The 17,774-nt window shown below is 40.8% G+C and overlaps 1 protein-coding gene across 1 annotated transcript in view; it reads right to left on the bottom strand.

Annotated features, from left to right (window-relative positions):
• Positions 1-476: 476 nt before the first annotated feature.
• Positions 477-17,774, bottom strand: part of LOC124034876 (C-Jun-amino-terminal kinase-interacting protein 1-like) — a 90,779-nt gene continuing 73,481 nt past the window's right edge. Inside the window, exons 9-13 of the mRNA XM_046348283.1 lie at positions 13,428-13,531; positions 11,244-11,360; positions 10,281-10,351; positions 9,919-10,017; positions 477-1,237 (exon numbers count right to left, since the gene is read on the bottom strand). Of these exons, the coding sequence (XP_046204239.1) occupies positions 1,165-1,237; positions 9,919-10,017; positions 10,281-10,351; positions 11,244-11,360; positions 13,428-13,531 (464 nt within the window). The 3' untranslated portion in view covers positions 477-1,164. The remainder of the gene's footprint in view (positions 1,238-9,918; positions 10,018-10,280; positions 10,352-11,243; positions 11,361-13,427; positions 13,532-17,774) is intronic.

The following is a 17,774-nucleotide window of genomic DNA, read 5'->3' as shown; positions in this document are numbered from 1 at the left end:
TTTTTGTTATATGTTTGGGTAGGCCAGGGTGTGACATGGGTTTATATGTTGTATTTCGTATTAGGGTTTGTATTAATTGGGAGTGTGTATTATTAGGGGTGTGTCTAGTTAGGCTTGGCTGCCTGAGGCGATTCCTAATTGGAGTCAGCTGATTCTAGTTGTCTCGGATTGGGAACCGTATTTAGGTAGCCTGAGTGCGCGTTGTATTTCGTGGGTGATTGTACCTGTCTTAGTGTTAGTCACCAGATAGGCTGTATTAGTTTCATTCGTTTGTTGTTTTCTTCTTCCGTTATTTCATGTACCGTATTAGCTTCATTAAAAGTCATGAGTAACCTACACGCTGCATTTCGGTCTGACTTTCTACAAACAACAGACAAAGATCATTACACACTGCACCATGAGCTCATGCAGAATCAGTTTCCCTCACGCAATGAATCACACCAAAATGAGAGATTCCAAAGAATTAGGGATTAGAATACTCAAATACTAGTAATTTATTAGGATCTTTATGGCAGGTTCATTAATTTATTGATTTATTTTCCCTGACCTCCATTTGCTGTTACCTTAGTGACTGCTGTTTTTTCTGGGGTTCACCAAGTCCACAAATCCCAGTGTTCTACCTGGGATTCAAGCTCCAAGTCCACAAAGCTCAGTGTTCTACCTGGGATTCAAGCTCCAAGTCCACAAAGCTCAGTGTTCTACCTGGGATTCAAGCTCCAAGTCCACAAAGCTCAGTGTTCTACCTGGGATTCAAGCTCCAAGTCCACAAAGCCCAGTGTTCTACCTGGGATTCAAGCTTTAAGTCCACAAAGATTAGTCTCAGACTACTCCAGTCCAGGTCACTATGATTTGAGCATTGTGCTTTGAGTGGACAGCCTGACGACACCATAGGCACATTAACTTCCTCATTAGTGACTCCATTTTGCATATTTTGCAACCCTCTCTCCAACGTCTCCACTATGTTTGGATCAATTACTTGTTCATTCTTCAGACTGTTTGACATATTTGGATAAACAGTAGACACCAATACCTCTCCGTCTTTCTCTCTCTCCATATTTTTGTCAGATATATTAGTTCATATTTGTTAGAAATGTTTTCTCCATCATGCAACTTTGTTATGATAATCTGTAATGTACAGGGTTGTGGGGGAAGTTGAGGCGGGTGCTATTCCAGGTAAATATCCTCTGTTGGACAGGAGTAATCTACAAATTCCTTATAGTACAACTGGAAGGCTTTCCTGTAGAAGAGACAAGAGGGGAGAACAGATCGGGGGGGCGGGGGTGGTAGATAAACAAAAAAGTTATTCAATCATTCAGTTCCTTACTTGACAGGTATGACAACTCTCTACAGAAACATGCACTCAGTTATCAGTTTATTAGGTACACCCATCCTGCACCGGGTCGGAGCCCCCTTTGTGTATAAGGTGGCTGTTGTGAAATTGTTAGGTTAGATTACTCATTGGTTATTACTGCGTTGTCGGAACTAGAAGCACAAGCATTTCGCTACACTCGCATTGACATCTGCTAACCATGTGTATGTGACAAATACAATTTGATTTGATTTGCCTCCAGAACAGACTTAATTCTTTATGGCATGGAAATGTTGCTCAATTGGTATCAAAAGACCGAACGTGTGCCACGAAAATTTCACACACCATTGCACCACCGCTACCAGCCTGTACAGTTGACACCATGCAGGATGGGGCCATGGGCTCATGCTACTTACGCCAAGTCCTGACACTGCCCACAGCATGATGCAACAGGAAGCGGGATTCATTGCACCAGGTGATGTTTTTCCACTCCTCAATTGTCCAGTGTTGGTGATCGCGTGCCCACTGGTGCCACTTCTTGTTTTTAGCTGATTAGAGTGGAACCCGATGTGGTGTGGTTGTCTGCTGCAATAGCCCATCCGTGACAGGGACTGACGATTGTGTGTACCGAGATGCCGTTCTGAACACCACTGTTGTACTGTGCTGTTATTTGCCTTTGGCCCACATGTTAGCTTGAACGATTCTTGCCATTCTCCTTCAACCTCTATCATCAACGAGGAGTTTTCGCCCACAGCACTGCCGCTAACTGGATGTTTTTAGTTTGTTGCATTATTCTCGGTAAAATATGGACACTGTTGTATGTAAAAAGCCCAGGAGGGCTTTTTCTGAGATACCGGAACCGGCGAGCTTGACACCGACAATCATCCTATGCTCAAGGTAGCTTAGGTCACTCGTTTTGCCCATTCTAACATTCAATCGAACATTAACTGAATGACTCAATGCTTGTCTGACTGCTTTATGTAGCAAGCCATGTGACTAACTGTGTAGGAGCGAGCCATTTTCGTGAACGGGGTGGTGTACCTAATAAACTGGGTGTACTGGGCCAACTGCAACCAACAGGCAGAATTTAGAGCTGGATTTCTTAAAATGCTACTAACAGGATGTTAAAACATTTGCTTGCAACCAAAAGCCCACAAAAATTAGCTAGCAGATCAGTTGATGTCATGTTGTCACTGTTTCAAAAGAGTTACATGCCATACAGCTGCGTCTAGGGTCTCTACTCTTGGCCCAATGAAGTATTTGGAACATTGAAAATATCAAGGCTGGTAATTAATAACACATATTTATTGTTAGAATATAAACTGAATGAATTTTAAGAAACTCAAGGACAGTAAACTCAAGCAGTGTATAGTTCAGTACAGGAAAATAGAGTATAGTTCAGTACAGTAGAAAATAGTTCAGTACCTTAAAGTTCAGTAAAGTAGAGCACAGTACTGTACTGAAGTGAACTATTCTCTACTGTACTGAACTCTACTTTCCTGTACTGTACTATACTTTACTCGAGTTTACTGTAGAGTAGAGTATGATACTGTATAGTTCAGTACAGTAGAGTACAATGCAATATAGTTCACTACAGTAGAGTATAGTTCACTTGAGTACCGTACTCTACTCTACTCTACTGTACTATACTATACTGAACTATACTGCCTGAACTATTTTGTACTGTACTGCACTGAACTATACTCTAGAAAAAACAGTATGGTATAGTACAGTAGAGTACAGACTGTATTGAACTCCACTCTACTGTACTGAACTCTTCTCTACTTTTCTATACTGTACTGAACAAGTGTATTGTACAGTAGAGTACAGGAATGTGCAAGACAGTACATTATAAATACCTATGTTTGGGCCACAGAAGATAATTTGTCATTTGACACCTTGATTATACTATAATTAATACACATATATTATATTAACTCAATCATAATTGGCTTGATTAAGTTACTAATTTTAGATGTAGGCAGTTCAGGAATACTTTATTTTCTCCTTTTAATAAGAATACTGTATTACAACATCTTTATTAATGAATAAAATACATTTGAAATGAAAAGTATACTAACACAAGCTGTACATTAGTAAAAATTTGTAGAGTAAAGATATTAAGTTTAATTTATACCTATGACAATACCCACCAGAGGGCTAAATAGTGTTGAAAAATGTTGGAAGCAAACAGGACTTAAAGGTCAACTGCCCCTTAGAACCACACTTCTCTGGGTTTAAATGGCTTATGTGGCATAGATATGAGTTAGAAACATTAATTACAGTGTCAAAATTGACTACAAAGTGTAAATCTGATTATTTTGGTTATAAAGGCAGTCTTGTCCAAAACAGAGTTTTGTAAGTTAGTTTGTTACGACTTGGGTTTGGTTGGGTATGGATTACTTACTTATCATGTGGGCATTTGCTGTCAAAGTGCAACGCAACGCACACACATTTAGCTCGGCAAATAGGAGTTAAAATGGGCTTCCATAAAAGTTGGTCCAAACTTCCAATGCATTTCAACAATATGATAGATTTGATTCTGTTGTTAGCAAGCCAGGCCAGCTATGATACCACATATTAAAAGGGCAATGATACTATATCTAGCTAAATACAGTGCCTTATGAAAGGATTCACACAACTTGACATTTTCCATATTATGTTATGCTACTGCCTGATTGATTAAATTGAGATTTTGGGTCACTGGCCTACACAAAATACCCCATAATGTCAAAGTGGAAAATGTTTAAATTTTTTTACAAATTAATAAAACATTTAAAGCTGAAAGAAGTCAGTAAGTATTCAAACCCTTTGTTATGGCAAAGCCTAAGTACAGGATAATTTTTTTTTAACAAGTCACATAGGTTGCATGGACTTCTGTGCAATAATGGTGTATTAACATGATTTTTGAAGGAGTATCTCATCTTTGTACCCCATACATAAAGTTATCTATCTTAGTCGAGCAATGAATTTAGAACACAGATTCAACCACAAAGACCAGGGAGGTTTTCCAATGCCTCACAAAGAGCACATATTGGTAGATTAGTAAAAAAAAGAAAGCAGACATTGAATATCCCTTTGAGCATGGTGAAGTTATTAATTACACTTTGGATTGTGCTTTAATACACCCAGTCACTGTCACTCCCTGACTTTAGAGATCCTTTTAATACTCTATTTGGTTAGGTCAGGGTGTGACTAGGGTGGGCGATCTATGTTTTCTATTTCTTTGTTGGCCTGGTATGGTTCCCAATCAGAGGCTGCTGTCTATCATTGTCTCTGATTGGGGATCGTATTTAGGCAGCCTTTTCACACCTGTTGTTTGTGGGACCTTGTTTTTGCGTTGTGCCTGTGAGCACACCATTACTTCACGTTTTGTTTGTTTCTGTATTGTTTTGGTGAGTTTCAATAATTAAACATGTGGAACTCTACGTATGCTGCGCCTTGGTCCATTTATTCTTCCAGCGATCGTGGAAGTCACTACAAAGATACAGGCGTCCTTCCTAACTCAGTTGCTGGAGAGGAAGGAAACCGCATATGGATTTCACCATGAGGCCAATGGTGACTTTAAAACAGCTACAAAGTTTGATAGAAAACTGATGATGGATCGACAACATTGTAGTTACTCCACAATACTAGCCACAATACTAGCTAATTGACAGAGGGAAAATACATCTGTACATAATTACCTTCTTTGGGACTGGGGGGCAGTATTGAGTAGCTTGTATAATAAGGTGCCCAGAGTAAACTGCCTGTTAGTCAGGCCCACAAGCTAGAATATGCATATTATTAGTAGGTTTTGATAGAAAACACTCTGAAGTTTCTAAATCTATTTGAATGATGTCTGTGAGTACAACAGACCTCATATGGCAGGCACAAACCTGAGACAAAAATCCAACCAGGATGTGGGAAATTTGAGATTGTAGTTTTTCAAGTCATTGCCTATCAAATATACAGTGTCTATGGGGTCACACTTCCTAAGGCTTCCACTAGACGTCAACAGTATTTAGAACCTTGTTTGAGGCTTCTACTGTGAAGGGAGAGAGAATGAGATCTGTTTCAACCAGGTGTCTGGCAGAGTGCCATGAGCTCAGTCTCGCGCGCGCCCGTGAGAGTTAGCTAGGTTCAATTGCATTTCTAAAGACAAAGGAATTGTCCGGTTGAAACATTATTGAAGATTTATGATAAAAACATCCTAAAGATTGATTATATACATCATTTGACATGTTTCTACGAACTGTAATATAACTTTTAGTCTGAACTTTCGCCTGGGCTTGCCCGCGCCTCTTGAGTTTGGATTTGTGAACTAAACTCACAAACAAAAAGGTTTTGGACATAAATGATGGACTTTACCAAACAAAACAAACATTTATTGTGGAACTGGGATTCCTGGGAGTGCAGGGCGGCAGGATAGCCTGGTGGTTAGAGCGTTGGACTAGTAGCCGAAAGGTTGCAAGTTTGAATCCCCGAGCCGACAAGGTACAAATCTGTCGTTCTGCCCCCGAACAGGCAGTTAACCCACTGTTCCTAGGCCGCCATTGAAAATAAGAATTTGTTCTTAACTGACTTGCCTAGTAAAATAAAGGTACAAAAAAAAAATGATGAAGATCTTCAAAGGAAAGTGAATATTTATAATGCTATTTTTGACTTTTGTGACACCTCACTTTCTTTGGCTAGGTATGTTTCTCTGTGGCTAGGTGCTGAACTGACACAATCACAAGGTGTGCTTTCGCCGTAAAGCCTTTTTGAAATCTGACACAGCGGTTGCATTAAGGATAAGTTTATCTATATTTCCATGCATAACACTTGTATCTTTTGTCAATGTTTATTTTGAGTATTTCTGTAATTTGATGTGGCTCTCTGCACTTTCACCGGATGTTTGTTTGAGACAATGCATTTCTGAACATGAAACACCAATTTCAAATGAGGTTTATGGACAAAGATTAACTATATCGAACAAAACACACATTTATTATGAAACATGAAGTCCTGTGAGTGCCATCTGATGAAGATCATCAACGTTTAGTGATTAATTTAATCGCTATTTCTGACTTGTAAGGGCTCTCCTTGGCTGGAAAATGGCATTATGGTTTTCTGTGACCAGGTGCTGACCTAACATAATCATTTGATGTGCTTTCACAGTAAAGCCTATTTGAAATCAGAGACTGTGACTGGATTTACAAGAAGTTTATCTTTAAAACGGTGTAAAATACTTGCATGTTTGAGGAATTTTATTTATGGGATTTCGGTAGTGTTTAATTTCGCGCCCTGCAATTCCACTGGCTGTTGGCGAGGTGGGATGCTAAAATATTCCAAAACATGCATCCTGTTTGCAAGAAGGCACTAAAGTAATACTACTAGAATTGGGGCAAAGCAATTCACGTTTTGTCTTCAATACAAAGTGTTATGTTTGGCAGCTCCAATACAACGCATTACTGAGTACCACTCACCATATTTTCAAGCATAGTGTTGGCTGCATCATGTTATGGGTATGCTTGTAATCATTAAGGAGTGGGGTGTTTTTTCATGATTAAAAATTAAATGGAATGGCGCTAAGCACAGGCAAAATCCTAGAGGAAAACCTGTTTCATACTGCTCTCCATCAGACATTGGGGGATGAATTCACCTTTCAGCAGTGCAATAGCCGAAAAAGGCAAAGCCAAATATACACTGGAGTTGCTTACAAAGAAGACAGTGAATTGTCCTGAGTAGCCGAGCTACATTTTTGGCTGAAAAACGTCTTGAAAATCGATGGCAAGACTTGAAAATGGTCGCCTAGCAATGATCAACGAACTACTTGACAGAGCTTGAACTATTTTGAAAATAATAATGGTCAAATATTGTAATATCTAGGTGTGCAAAGCCCTTAGAGACTTACATAGAAAGAATCACAGCTGTAATCGCTGCCCAAGGTAATTATAACATGTATTGACTCAGGGTGTGAATACTTATGTAACTAAGATATCTTTGTACTCCATTTTCAATACATTTGCAAAAACGTAAAAAAACATCATATTTTATTTCTTTATCACATTCCCAGTGGGTCAGAAATGTACATACACTCAATTAGTATTTGGTAGCATTGCCTATAAATTGTTTACTTCTCCTGTCCTATTCGGTGTCCTGTGTGAATTTAAGTGTGCTCTCTCTAATTCTCTCTTTCTCTCTCTCGGAGGACCTGAGGCCTAGGACCATGCCTCAGGACTACCTGACATGATGACTCCTTGCTGTCCCCAGTCCACCTGGCCATGCTGCTGCTCCCGTTTTAACTATTCTGCCTTATTATTTTTCGACCATGCTGGTCATTTATGAACATTTGAACATCTTGGCCATGTTCTGTTATAATCAGAGGACATTTCTCCAAAAAGTACCGTCTTTGTCCCCATGTGCAATTGCAAACCGTAGTCTGGCTTTTTGTATGGCGGTTTTAAAGCAGTGGCTTCTTCCTTCCTGAGCGGGCATTCGGGTTATGTCGATTTTGGACTGGGATTGATTTGCACTTTTAACATCAAAGTACATTCATCTGTAGGAGACAGAACGTGTCTCCTTCTTGAGCAGTATTGTAAGGGATTTCTTCTTCCGAAGAGGATCAGAGGACCAATATGCGGCGTGGTAAGTGTCCATGGATCTTTTAATATGAAAATGTACACATGAACAACTGAATACAAAAACAATAAACGTGGAATGAACGAAACCCAAAACAGTACCGTGTGGTGAAAAACACAGACATGGAAACAAACAACCACAAACACTCAGTGAAACCCAGGCTACCTAAGTATGATTCTCATTGAGAACCATACTAGGCCGAAACATAGAAATACCCAAATCATAGAAAAACAAACAGATTGCCCACCCCAACTCACGCCCTGACCATAGTAAATAATGACAAAACAAAGGAAATAAAGGTCAGAACGTGACAGGTATGATGGTTGTGTGGTCCCATGGTGTTTATACTTGCGTACTATTGTTTGTACAGATGAACATGGTACCTTCAGGCGTTTGGAAATTGCTCCCGGGGATGAACCAGACTTGTGGAGGTCTGCAGATTTTTTCTGAGGTCTTGGCTGATTTCTTTTGATTTTCCCATGATGTCAAGCAAAGAGGCACTGTGTTTGAAGGTAAGCCTTGAAATACATCCAAGGGTACACCTCCAATTGACAATTTAAATGATGTCAATTTAGCCTATCAGAAGATTCTAAAGCCATGACATATTTTTGGGGAATATTCCAAGATATATAAAGGCACAGGCAACTTAGTGTATGTAAACTTCTGACCCACTGGAATTGATACAGTGAAATATAAGTGAAATAATCTCTCTGTAAACAATTGTTGGAAAAATTACTTGTGTCATGCACAAAGTACATGTCCTAACCGACTTGCCAAAACTGTAGGTATTGTTATGAGACTTGTTTCTACACCTTGATTACACCACCAGCTCTGGTAAATTCAATTGATTGGTCATGATTTGGAAAGGCACACACCTGTCTATATAAGATCCCACAGTTGACAGTACATGTTAGAGCAACAACCAAGCCATGAGGTCAAAGGAATTGTCTGTAGAACTCTGAAACAGAATTGTGTCGAGGCACAGAAGGGTACCAGGTTTGAGGGATAGATGAACGGAGCATAGTACAGGACCTTAGACTGGGGCGAAGGTTCACCTTCCAATAGCACAACGACCCTAATACACAGCCAAGAGTGGCTTCGGGACGTGTCTCTGAATGTCCTTGAGTGGCCCAGCCAGAGCCTGGACTTGAAGCCGGTCGAACATCTCGAACATCTCTTAATAAACCTGCTGTGCAGCAACACTCCCAATCCACCCTGACAGATCTTGAGAGGATCTGCAGAGAATAATGGAGTAACTACCCAAATACAGGTGTGCCAAGCTTGTAGCTCCATACCCAAGAATACTCCAGGCTGTAATCGTTGCCGAAGGTGCTTCAACAAAGTACTTACTTATGTAAATGTGATATTTCATTTTTTCATTAACATTATATATATATAATGTTATATATATCTTTTACCTATTTTTGCTTTGTAATTATAGGGTACTGTGTGTAGACGTTTTTTTTTAAATACATTTTAGAATAAGGCTGTAACGTAACAAAATGTGGAACAAGTCAAGGGGTCTGAATACTTTCCGAACGGACTGTACATATAATTATATTCCGGACTCTGACCTTGCTCGTTATAATATTTCTTAATTCCTTCCTTCTTCTGTTTTGGTTTTGTTCGGTATTACTGCTAGGTATTACAGCTACGAACATAAGCATTTCGCTACACCCGCGAAAACATCTGCAAAATATGTGTATGCGACCAATGCAATTTATTTTGAAGTCCACAACTTCAAAACATTGTTCTCTCCATAGCAACGCTACCTTACTCGCTGTACTCATTACTGCACCCAAGAAACATCCACATCAAACCTTTCAGGTTGATCGGTTTAACGAGAGATCACCTCGTGTTGAGACATTGTTCAATGTTGGTTATAATTGACCCACTATGGCTAAGAACCTCTTGAAACCTCTGACAATATAAAAGAGGGACAAAGAGCAAAAGAGTGACATGATATGTATATTTTTTAAGCCAGAAACAAAGTCCTCAAACCTCACCCAACAGAATCTGCCAGGGGTTTAGTAGAATCTTCAGACACAAACACATGACAGGCAAATCTCTGGTCAGCTGGGTGTTTTGTGATGAAGCCAAAGTACCTAAGGGGAAAACATACAAACCACACATGGGTAAAAGAAGAAGAAGAAAGTACAGGGGTCAGAGGAGCGAAACCCCAGAGGGAACCAGGTTCCTGGAGTAAAATAATTTTGACATGTAAAAATGCAGACTTTACAATGGAAGGTACCCAGAGTGATTATTTTTTCTCCATTTCCTCCACTGCTTGCGCTATGACTCTCCCAAAAAGCACATTTTTATTTGAATACAGTGACTGGCATAATTTAATCCAGGTCCAGGTACTTACTTGCTGTTCTTAGGGTGATAGCCACAGAAGGAAACATTCTTCAACTGGAAGAAGTGGCTGCACTGGTTACTCTGTGATGACAGACAGACACACATCTATATTATAAACTAGTGGTGGATTTGAGTCCTTAAATTTTGGAAGGAATTTCTTCAAAATAAGCGCATCGCCTGGGACCATGGGGAGGGGGGGGGGTAACAATGGGAAACTGTGATGTCCCAAGGCAATGCACACTACATATGAATGCAACATAATTGTTTGGTACAAACCTCATTGACCATATTCTATGGCTCTGAAAAACAGGTGTTGGGGGTAAAAAGTATCCACCCTCCATGTCAACAACTGCATTTCTCATGGAATTTGCTATCCGCTTACACCACATCATCTGTAGGAGCTGTAGCTAGTGAACCTTATGCTTGGCAAATTAGATTAGCTATTAAAACAAATCATAGCCTTAATGTCAACAAAGAACCCACTGATAGTTACATAGCTTTACTTCAGTTTAGGTGGGCACCGCTGTTGCCAAATTCTCACTTGCTTCTATACAATACAACTGGATTAAGATGTGTGGACTGAAATACCCTGTAGTGCCCACACTGAGACGTTATCAACCTTCTTTACTGGGAATATTTCCCTCAGTGTGATCTTGCTGATCAGCGGTTTGGATAAAACATCTCTTTGTATCTAGTCTTGCAAGCCAGACGCAAAGTTTTGTAGTTGTACTTTGGTCCAAACTAAACTGCTGTCTTTCTAACATGCGCTGAAGGTGTGCCTTAACAAGTGTGTGTGTGAGTGTGTGTGTGATGCAAATGCATGTGTTGAGTGTGTGCATAAATCTGAGTATGTCTGTCTGTGTACCTGTCCCGTGTGTCCGTGTGTGCACGCACGTGTGTGTGTATGTGGTGTGCATGTGCAGATGCGCGTGGATGTTTACAATGTGTGTGCATTTGAGTGTGGAAGTCTTACTCTGTCAGAGGCATAGTAGTCATCCTGGACTAGGAGCTTCACGCCTTTCATGTTGATCTCAAGGATACAAGATGAAGGTGGGTTATACTGCACTGTCATACTTCTATTGGTGGCAATCTGGTGACAATCAAAACAGCATCAGCATCCCGGTTTAGATATTGAATTTATATGTTTAAAAAAAGCACCCTTATTCATTTAATTGGAATTGAGAACATTTAGAACATGAACAGGGAAATATGTGAGTTATTGGTCTTAAAATTATAGTGGCATCTCAGCTAGAAATGCACACTATATATACAAAAGTATATGGACACTCCTTCAAATTAGTGGATTCAGCTATTTGAGCCACACCCGTTGCTGACCGGTGTATAAAAATGAGCACACAAAAAAATCTATCTCCATAGAGAAACATTGGCAGTAGAATGGCCTTACTGAAGAGCTCAGGGACTAGAGCTGCCCCGGTCAACTGTAAGTGCTGTTATTGTGAAGTGGGAACATCTAGGAGCAACAAGGGCTCAGCCGCAAAGTGGTAGGCCACACAAGCTCACAGAACGGGAACGCCGAGTGTTGAAGTGTGTAGCGTGTAAAAATTGTCTGTCCTCTGGAAGCAACACCAGAACAACAACTGTTAGTCTGGAGCTTCATGAAATGGGTTTCCATGGCTGAGCAGCCACACACAAGCCTAAGATCACCATGCACCAATGCCAAGCATCAGCTGGAGTGGTGTGAAGCTCGTCGCCATTAGACTCTGGAGCAGTGGAAACGTGTTGTCTGGAGTGATGGATCACACTTCACCATCTGGCAGTCCGACAGACGAATCTGCGTTTGGTGGATCCCAGGAGAACGCAACCTGCCCCAATGCATAGTGCCAACTGTAAAGTTTTGTGGAGGAGGAATAATGATCTGGGGCTGTTTTCATGGTTCAGGCTAGGCCCCACAGTTTCCAGTGAAGGGAAATCTTAACGCTACAGCATACAATGATATTCTAGACAATACTGTGCTTCCAACTTTGTGGCAACAGTTTGGAGAAGGCACTTTTCTCTTTCAGAATGACAATGCCCCTGTGCCTAAGGCAAGGTCCATACAGAAATGGTTTGTCGAGATCGGTGTGGAAAAGCTTGACTGGCCTTCAGAGACCTGACTTCAACCCCATCGAACACAATTGGGAAGAATTGGAACGCCGACTGCAAGCCAGGCCTTATCACCCAACATCACTGCCTGATGTCACTAATGCCTAGTTAAATAAAGGTTAAATAAATTAAAATGAATAATGCTCGTGGCTGAATGGAAGCAAGTCCCCACAGCAATGTTCCAGCATCTAGTGGAAAGCCTTCCCAGAAGAGTGGAGGCTGTTATTACAGCCAAGGGGGTACCAACTCCATATTAATGCCCATGATTTTGGAATGAGATGTACAACGTTCAGGTGTACACATACTTTTGGTCCTGTAGTGTTGCTTTTGAGCAATGCCTCTTTTCAACCTGCCTCTGTCCTCTTTTATTTTCTATTATGTTTTAATGATTTCCTGTCTTAACATTTCTAATTTGTGATCTAACATTATTCTACTGTCAATGCCTGTTTGTGTTATACAGGGTTGAGGTCAATTCTGAAATGAGTTGCGAATTCTATTCTTAAATTTGAATTGAATTTGAATTGCCCACACCCCACAGGAAACAGACTTTAAATTGAATTCAAATGGCTTATTTATTCTACACATTAGTACACGAATACAAAATTGTAACCAATAATGTATAAGAATCAAACTATGTGGTTGAATCAAAGGAATGACACTCATGTCTTATTTGAGTTGCTTTGAATTAATTTACTTCCTTTAATTAAAATTAAATTACAATTTTCTTCCTTAGGGATGTATTAAATGAATGCGTTGAATTCAATTCTTAATTCCGACCCCAACCAATGGTGTAATAGAATACTATTTTCATAGAGAATGTACTATACTGTTTACCTCTCACACTTTCACCCCCATTATTTCCCATCTTCCTACTCAATCCATCTGTCTCTTCATCCATATCTGTCTCTTCCTCCTCCTCTCTCTCAGTTAAAGATTATGGTTTTCATTGGTAATGTGCCAGTTGACATCTCTCTCACACTCTTTCTATCTTCTCAATCTTTCTACACTCTCACTCTTTCTTTCACAAGCACACACACACAGCACCTCCCCATACCTTCTGCATAGCTGCACACAGAACATCGTTGCCTTTGTGGTAGGGCACTTGGACCGAGCCCAGGAATTTCATGTGGTATCTGTCTATCCATTCACTGCTCTTCACTGTGGGAGAGAGAGATAGAGAAAGATAAAATATATATATATAAACTATGGATGCTACAGTACATTTAAAGGTGCAATATGTAGAAATAGCTCTGCCATTTCATGGTTTCTAATGACAAAAGCAAATATAAAAGAGAATAATTGTACCATCAATAACTGTCATGGACGCATAAAGATTTACCCTCACCTGTTTTCGTATATTGCAGCATAGTAACTCAAAACCATTTAACTATCCTAGAGGTAAGCAACATTCCTTCACAATCCTGTAACTAATAATTTGACATCTGTAAGTATTCATATTCAAATCAAATAAAACTTAATTTGTCACATGCGCCGAATACAACAAGTGTATGCTTACTAACAATCCCTTAACCAACAGTGCAGTTCAAAAAGAGTTAAGAAAATATTTACCAAGTAGACTAAAATAATAATAAAAAATAACACAATAAGAATAACAATAAGAGACTATATACAAGGGGCACCGGTACCGAGTCAGTGTGTGCGGGTACAGGTTAGTTGAAATAATTTGTACATGTAGGTAGGGGTGAAGTGACTATGCATAGATAATAAACAGCGGGTAGCAGCAGTGTACAAAAGGGAGGGGGGTCAATGTCTGGTGGCAATTTTATTGATTGTTCAGCAGTCTTATGGCTTTGGGGTAGAAGCCTTTTAGTCCTAGACTTGGCGCTCCAGTACCGCTTCCTGTGCGGTAGCAGAGAAAACGGTCTATGCTGTGTGTCTGGAGTTTCTCACACTTTTATGGGCTTTCCTCTGACACTGCCTATTATATAGGTCCTGGATGGCAGGAAGCTTGGCCCAGATGATGTACTGGTGTTACGTGCCTCCTAGAAGGAGGGAGGTGCAGGAATCAGGAGCAGGAGAGCAAGGAAGTCCCAGTGGCACAATCGTTTATTCAGAAGACCCACCTCAACAACAACATGGGGGGGGGGCATGCCCAAATGAGGTCGCCACATACAGGGAATTAAACACTACACACGGAGGAGAACCCTCTACTCCGAAACACATACCAAAACGGTACAACTGCCGTGAGAAAGAAAACCCTGTGGTGCAAACACGCACCCCAAACAAAGTAACCACAGCAAACAATCCTGCACAAAGACTAGCAGGCAGCGGAGGTTAATAAACCCACCGAAATCAACTAAATGGACACAGGTGTAAACAAAACAGACAGAGACAAACAAAAAGGAAAAATGGATCGGTGGCAGCTAGTAGGCTGGCGATGACGACCGCCGAGCACCGCCCGAACATGGAGAGGAGCCACCTTCGGTGGAAGTCCTGACAACTGGGCCGTTCGCGCTACCCTCTGTAGCACCTTATGGTCAGATGCCCTGTGCAGTTGTCATAGCAGGCAGTGATGCAGCTGTAGAACCTTTTGAGGATCTGGGGTCCCATGCCAAATCTTTTCAGTCTCCTGAGGGGGACACAGTTTTGTCGTGCCCTCATCACGACTATCTTGGTATGTGTGGACCACGATAGTTCGTTGGTAATGTGGACACCAAGGAACTTAACTCTCGACCCGCTCCACTACAGCCCCGTTGATGTTAATGGGGGGCCTGTTCGGCCCGCCTTTTCCTGTAGTCCACGATCATCTCCTTTGTCTTGCTCACATTGAGGGAGAGGTTGTTGTCCTGGCACCACACTGCCAGTTCTCTGACCTCCTCCCTATAGGCCATGTCATCGTTGTCAGTGATCAGGCCTACCACTGTTGTGTTGTCAGCAAACTTAATAATGGTGTTGGAGTTGTGTTTGGCCATGCAGTCGTGGGTGAACCGGGAATACAGGAGGGGACTAAGTACACACCCCTAAGGGGCCTCAGTGTTAAAGATCTGCATGGCAGATGTGTTGTTGCCTACTCTTACCACCTGGGGGCGGCCCATCAGGAAGTCTAGGATCCAGTTGGAGATGGGGGTGTTTAGTCCCAGAGTCCTTAGCTTAGTGATGAGCTTCGTGGGCACTATGGTGTTGAATGCTGAGCTGTAGTCAATGAACAGCATTCTCACAAATGTGATTATTTTGTCCAGGTGAGAAAGGGCCGTGTGATTAAGATTGCCTCATCTGTGGATCTGTTGGGGCAGTATGCGAATTGAAGTGGGTCTAGGGTGTCTGGGAGGATGCTGTTGATTTGAGCCATGACAAGCATTTTATAGCACTTCATGGCTACTGACGTGAGGCGGGGCGATCATCATTTAGGCAGGTTACCTTTGCTTCCTTGGGTACAGGTAGGTCAAGCAGCCAACAGGGTTGTATTTACAGACTCTGTCAGGGAGAGGTTGAAAATGTCAGGGAAGACAGTTGACGGTTGGTCCGCATATGCTTTGAGTATACGTCCTGATAATGTCTGGTCCAGAAGCTTTGTGAATGTTGACCTGTTTAACCTCTTGCTCCTACCCGACACGCAGGCGTCCCATCTAGACATCTGGAAATGCAAATGTGCTACGCTAAATGCTAATAGCACTCGTTAAAACTCAAACGTTCATTAAAATACACATGCAGGGTACTGAATTAAAGCTACACTCGTTGTGAATCCAGGCAACAAGTCAGATTTTTAAATGCTTTTCGGCGAAAGCATGAGAAGCTATTATCTGATAGCATGTAACACCCCAAAAGACCTGCAGGGGACGTAAACAAAATAATTAGCATAGTCGGCGCTACACACGCACAAATAAAATATAAAACATTCATTACCTTTGACCATCTTCTTTGTTGGCACTCCTAGATGTCCCATAAACATCACTATTGGGTCTTTTTTTTCTGATTAAATCGGTCCATATATAGCCTAGATATCGATCTATGAAGACTGTGATCAAGGAAAAAAATAGCGTTTTATAACGTAACGTCATTTTTTTAAATTAAAAAAGTCGACGATAAACTTTCACAAAACACATTGAAATACTTTTGTAATGCAACTTTAGGTATTAGTAAACGTTAATAAGCGATCAAATTGATCACGAGGCAATGTATATTCTATAGCTGTACGTCTGGAAATAATGTCTGGGTAAATCTCAACCAAAATATCCGGTCGGAGACCAGAAGAAAGGCGCTACCTTGCGTCCGTTTGACCAAGAAACAAATCGTAGGCAAATGACAAGACTGTTGACATCGTGTGGAAGCTGTAGGTAATTGCAACCTCGGCCCCATTTAATGTGGTTCACATTCAACAAAGGGTTCTAGTGGCGCATGGATATATTTTCGCATTTTCAGTGATCAGATTTTCCTGCGCTTTTCGATGAAACGCACGTTCTGTTATAGTCACAGCTGTGATTTAACCAGTTTTATAAACGTCTGAGTGTTTTCTATCCACACATACTAATCATATGCATATACTATATTCCTGGAATGAGAAGCAGGGCGCTGAAATGTTGTGCGATTTTTAACAGAATGTTCGAAAAAGTAAGGGGTAGGAGTAACAGGTTAAAGGTTTTGTTATTCCTTGTTAATGTGTGTTAATGTGTTCTTCTCATTATTTCACCATGTATTACTTTAATGATGTTCAAAAGATCGCTAGATAAAACGGGATTAGCTGACCCCATTGAAATGTATGGTGTTTAGCTTGGCAGTTAGCTAGCCCCATTGCTATTAATATTTCTCTCTTTAATCATCATGTAAACTAATCAGCATGGATGTATGTATGTGCAAATGTATATTTGTGTTAGTATACTCACCTGTGTCCTACCTGTTTAGTCTATTTTGGTTCATCCTGGATGTTCACCTCCATGTAAAATGCCCTATCTACAAAGGACTATTAGTAGCCTATATCTACTTTGTGAGACCTGTAAATCATTATTCTCTCCAAACATGTTATGTGTTACTGTTTAGCTTTGATACATCCAATTCTACATGTATCTATATATACACTACCAGTACACCTACTCATTCATTGTGGAAAAATAGTGAAGACATCAGATCTATGAAAAAACACATATGTACATTTACATTTACATTTAAGTCATTTAGCAGACGCTCTTATCCAGAGCGACTTACAAATTGGTGCATTCACCTTATGACATCCAGTGGAACAACCACTTTACAATAGTGCATCTAAATATTTTAAGGGGGGGGTGAGAAGGATTACTTTATCCTATCCTAGGTATTCCTTAAAGAGGTGGGGTTTCAGGTGTCTCCGGAAGGTGGTGATTGACTCCGCTGTCCTGGCGTCGTGAGGGAGTTTGTTCCACCATTGGGGAGCCAGAGCAGTTTTGACTGAGCTGAGCGGGAACTGTAC

This window comes from Oncorhynchus gorbuscha, linkage group LG05 (assembly GCF_021184085.1).
Source record: "Oncorhynchus gorbuscha isolate QuinsamMale2020 ecotype Even-year linkage group LG05, OgorEven_v1.0, whole genome shotgun sequence".
Classification (NCBI taxonomy): domain Eukaryota; kingdom Metazoa; phylum Chordata; class Actinopteri; order Salmoniformes; family Salmonidae; genus Oncorhynchus; species Oncorhynchus gorbuscha.
The sequence above is the reverse complement of the archived record's forward strand: the minus strand, read 5'-3'. Positions and strand labels throughout refer to the sequence as shown.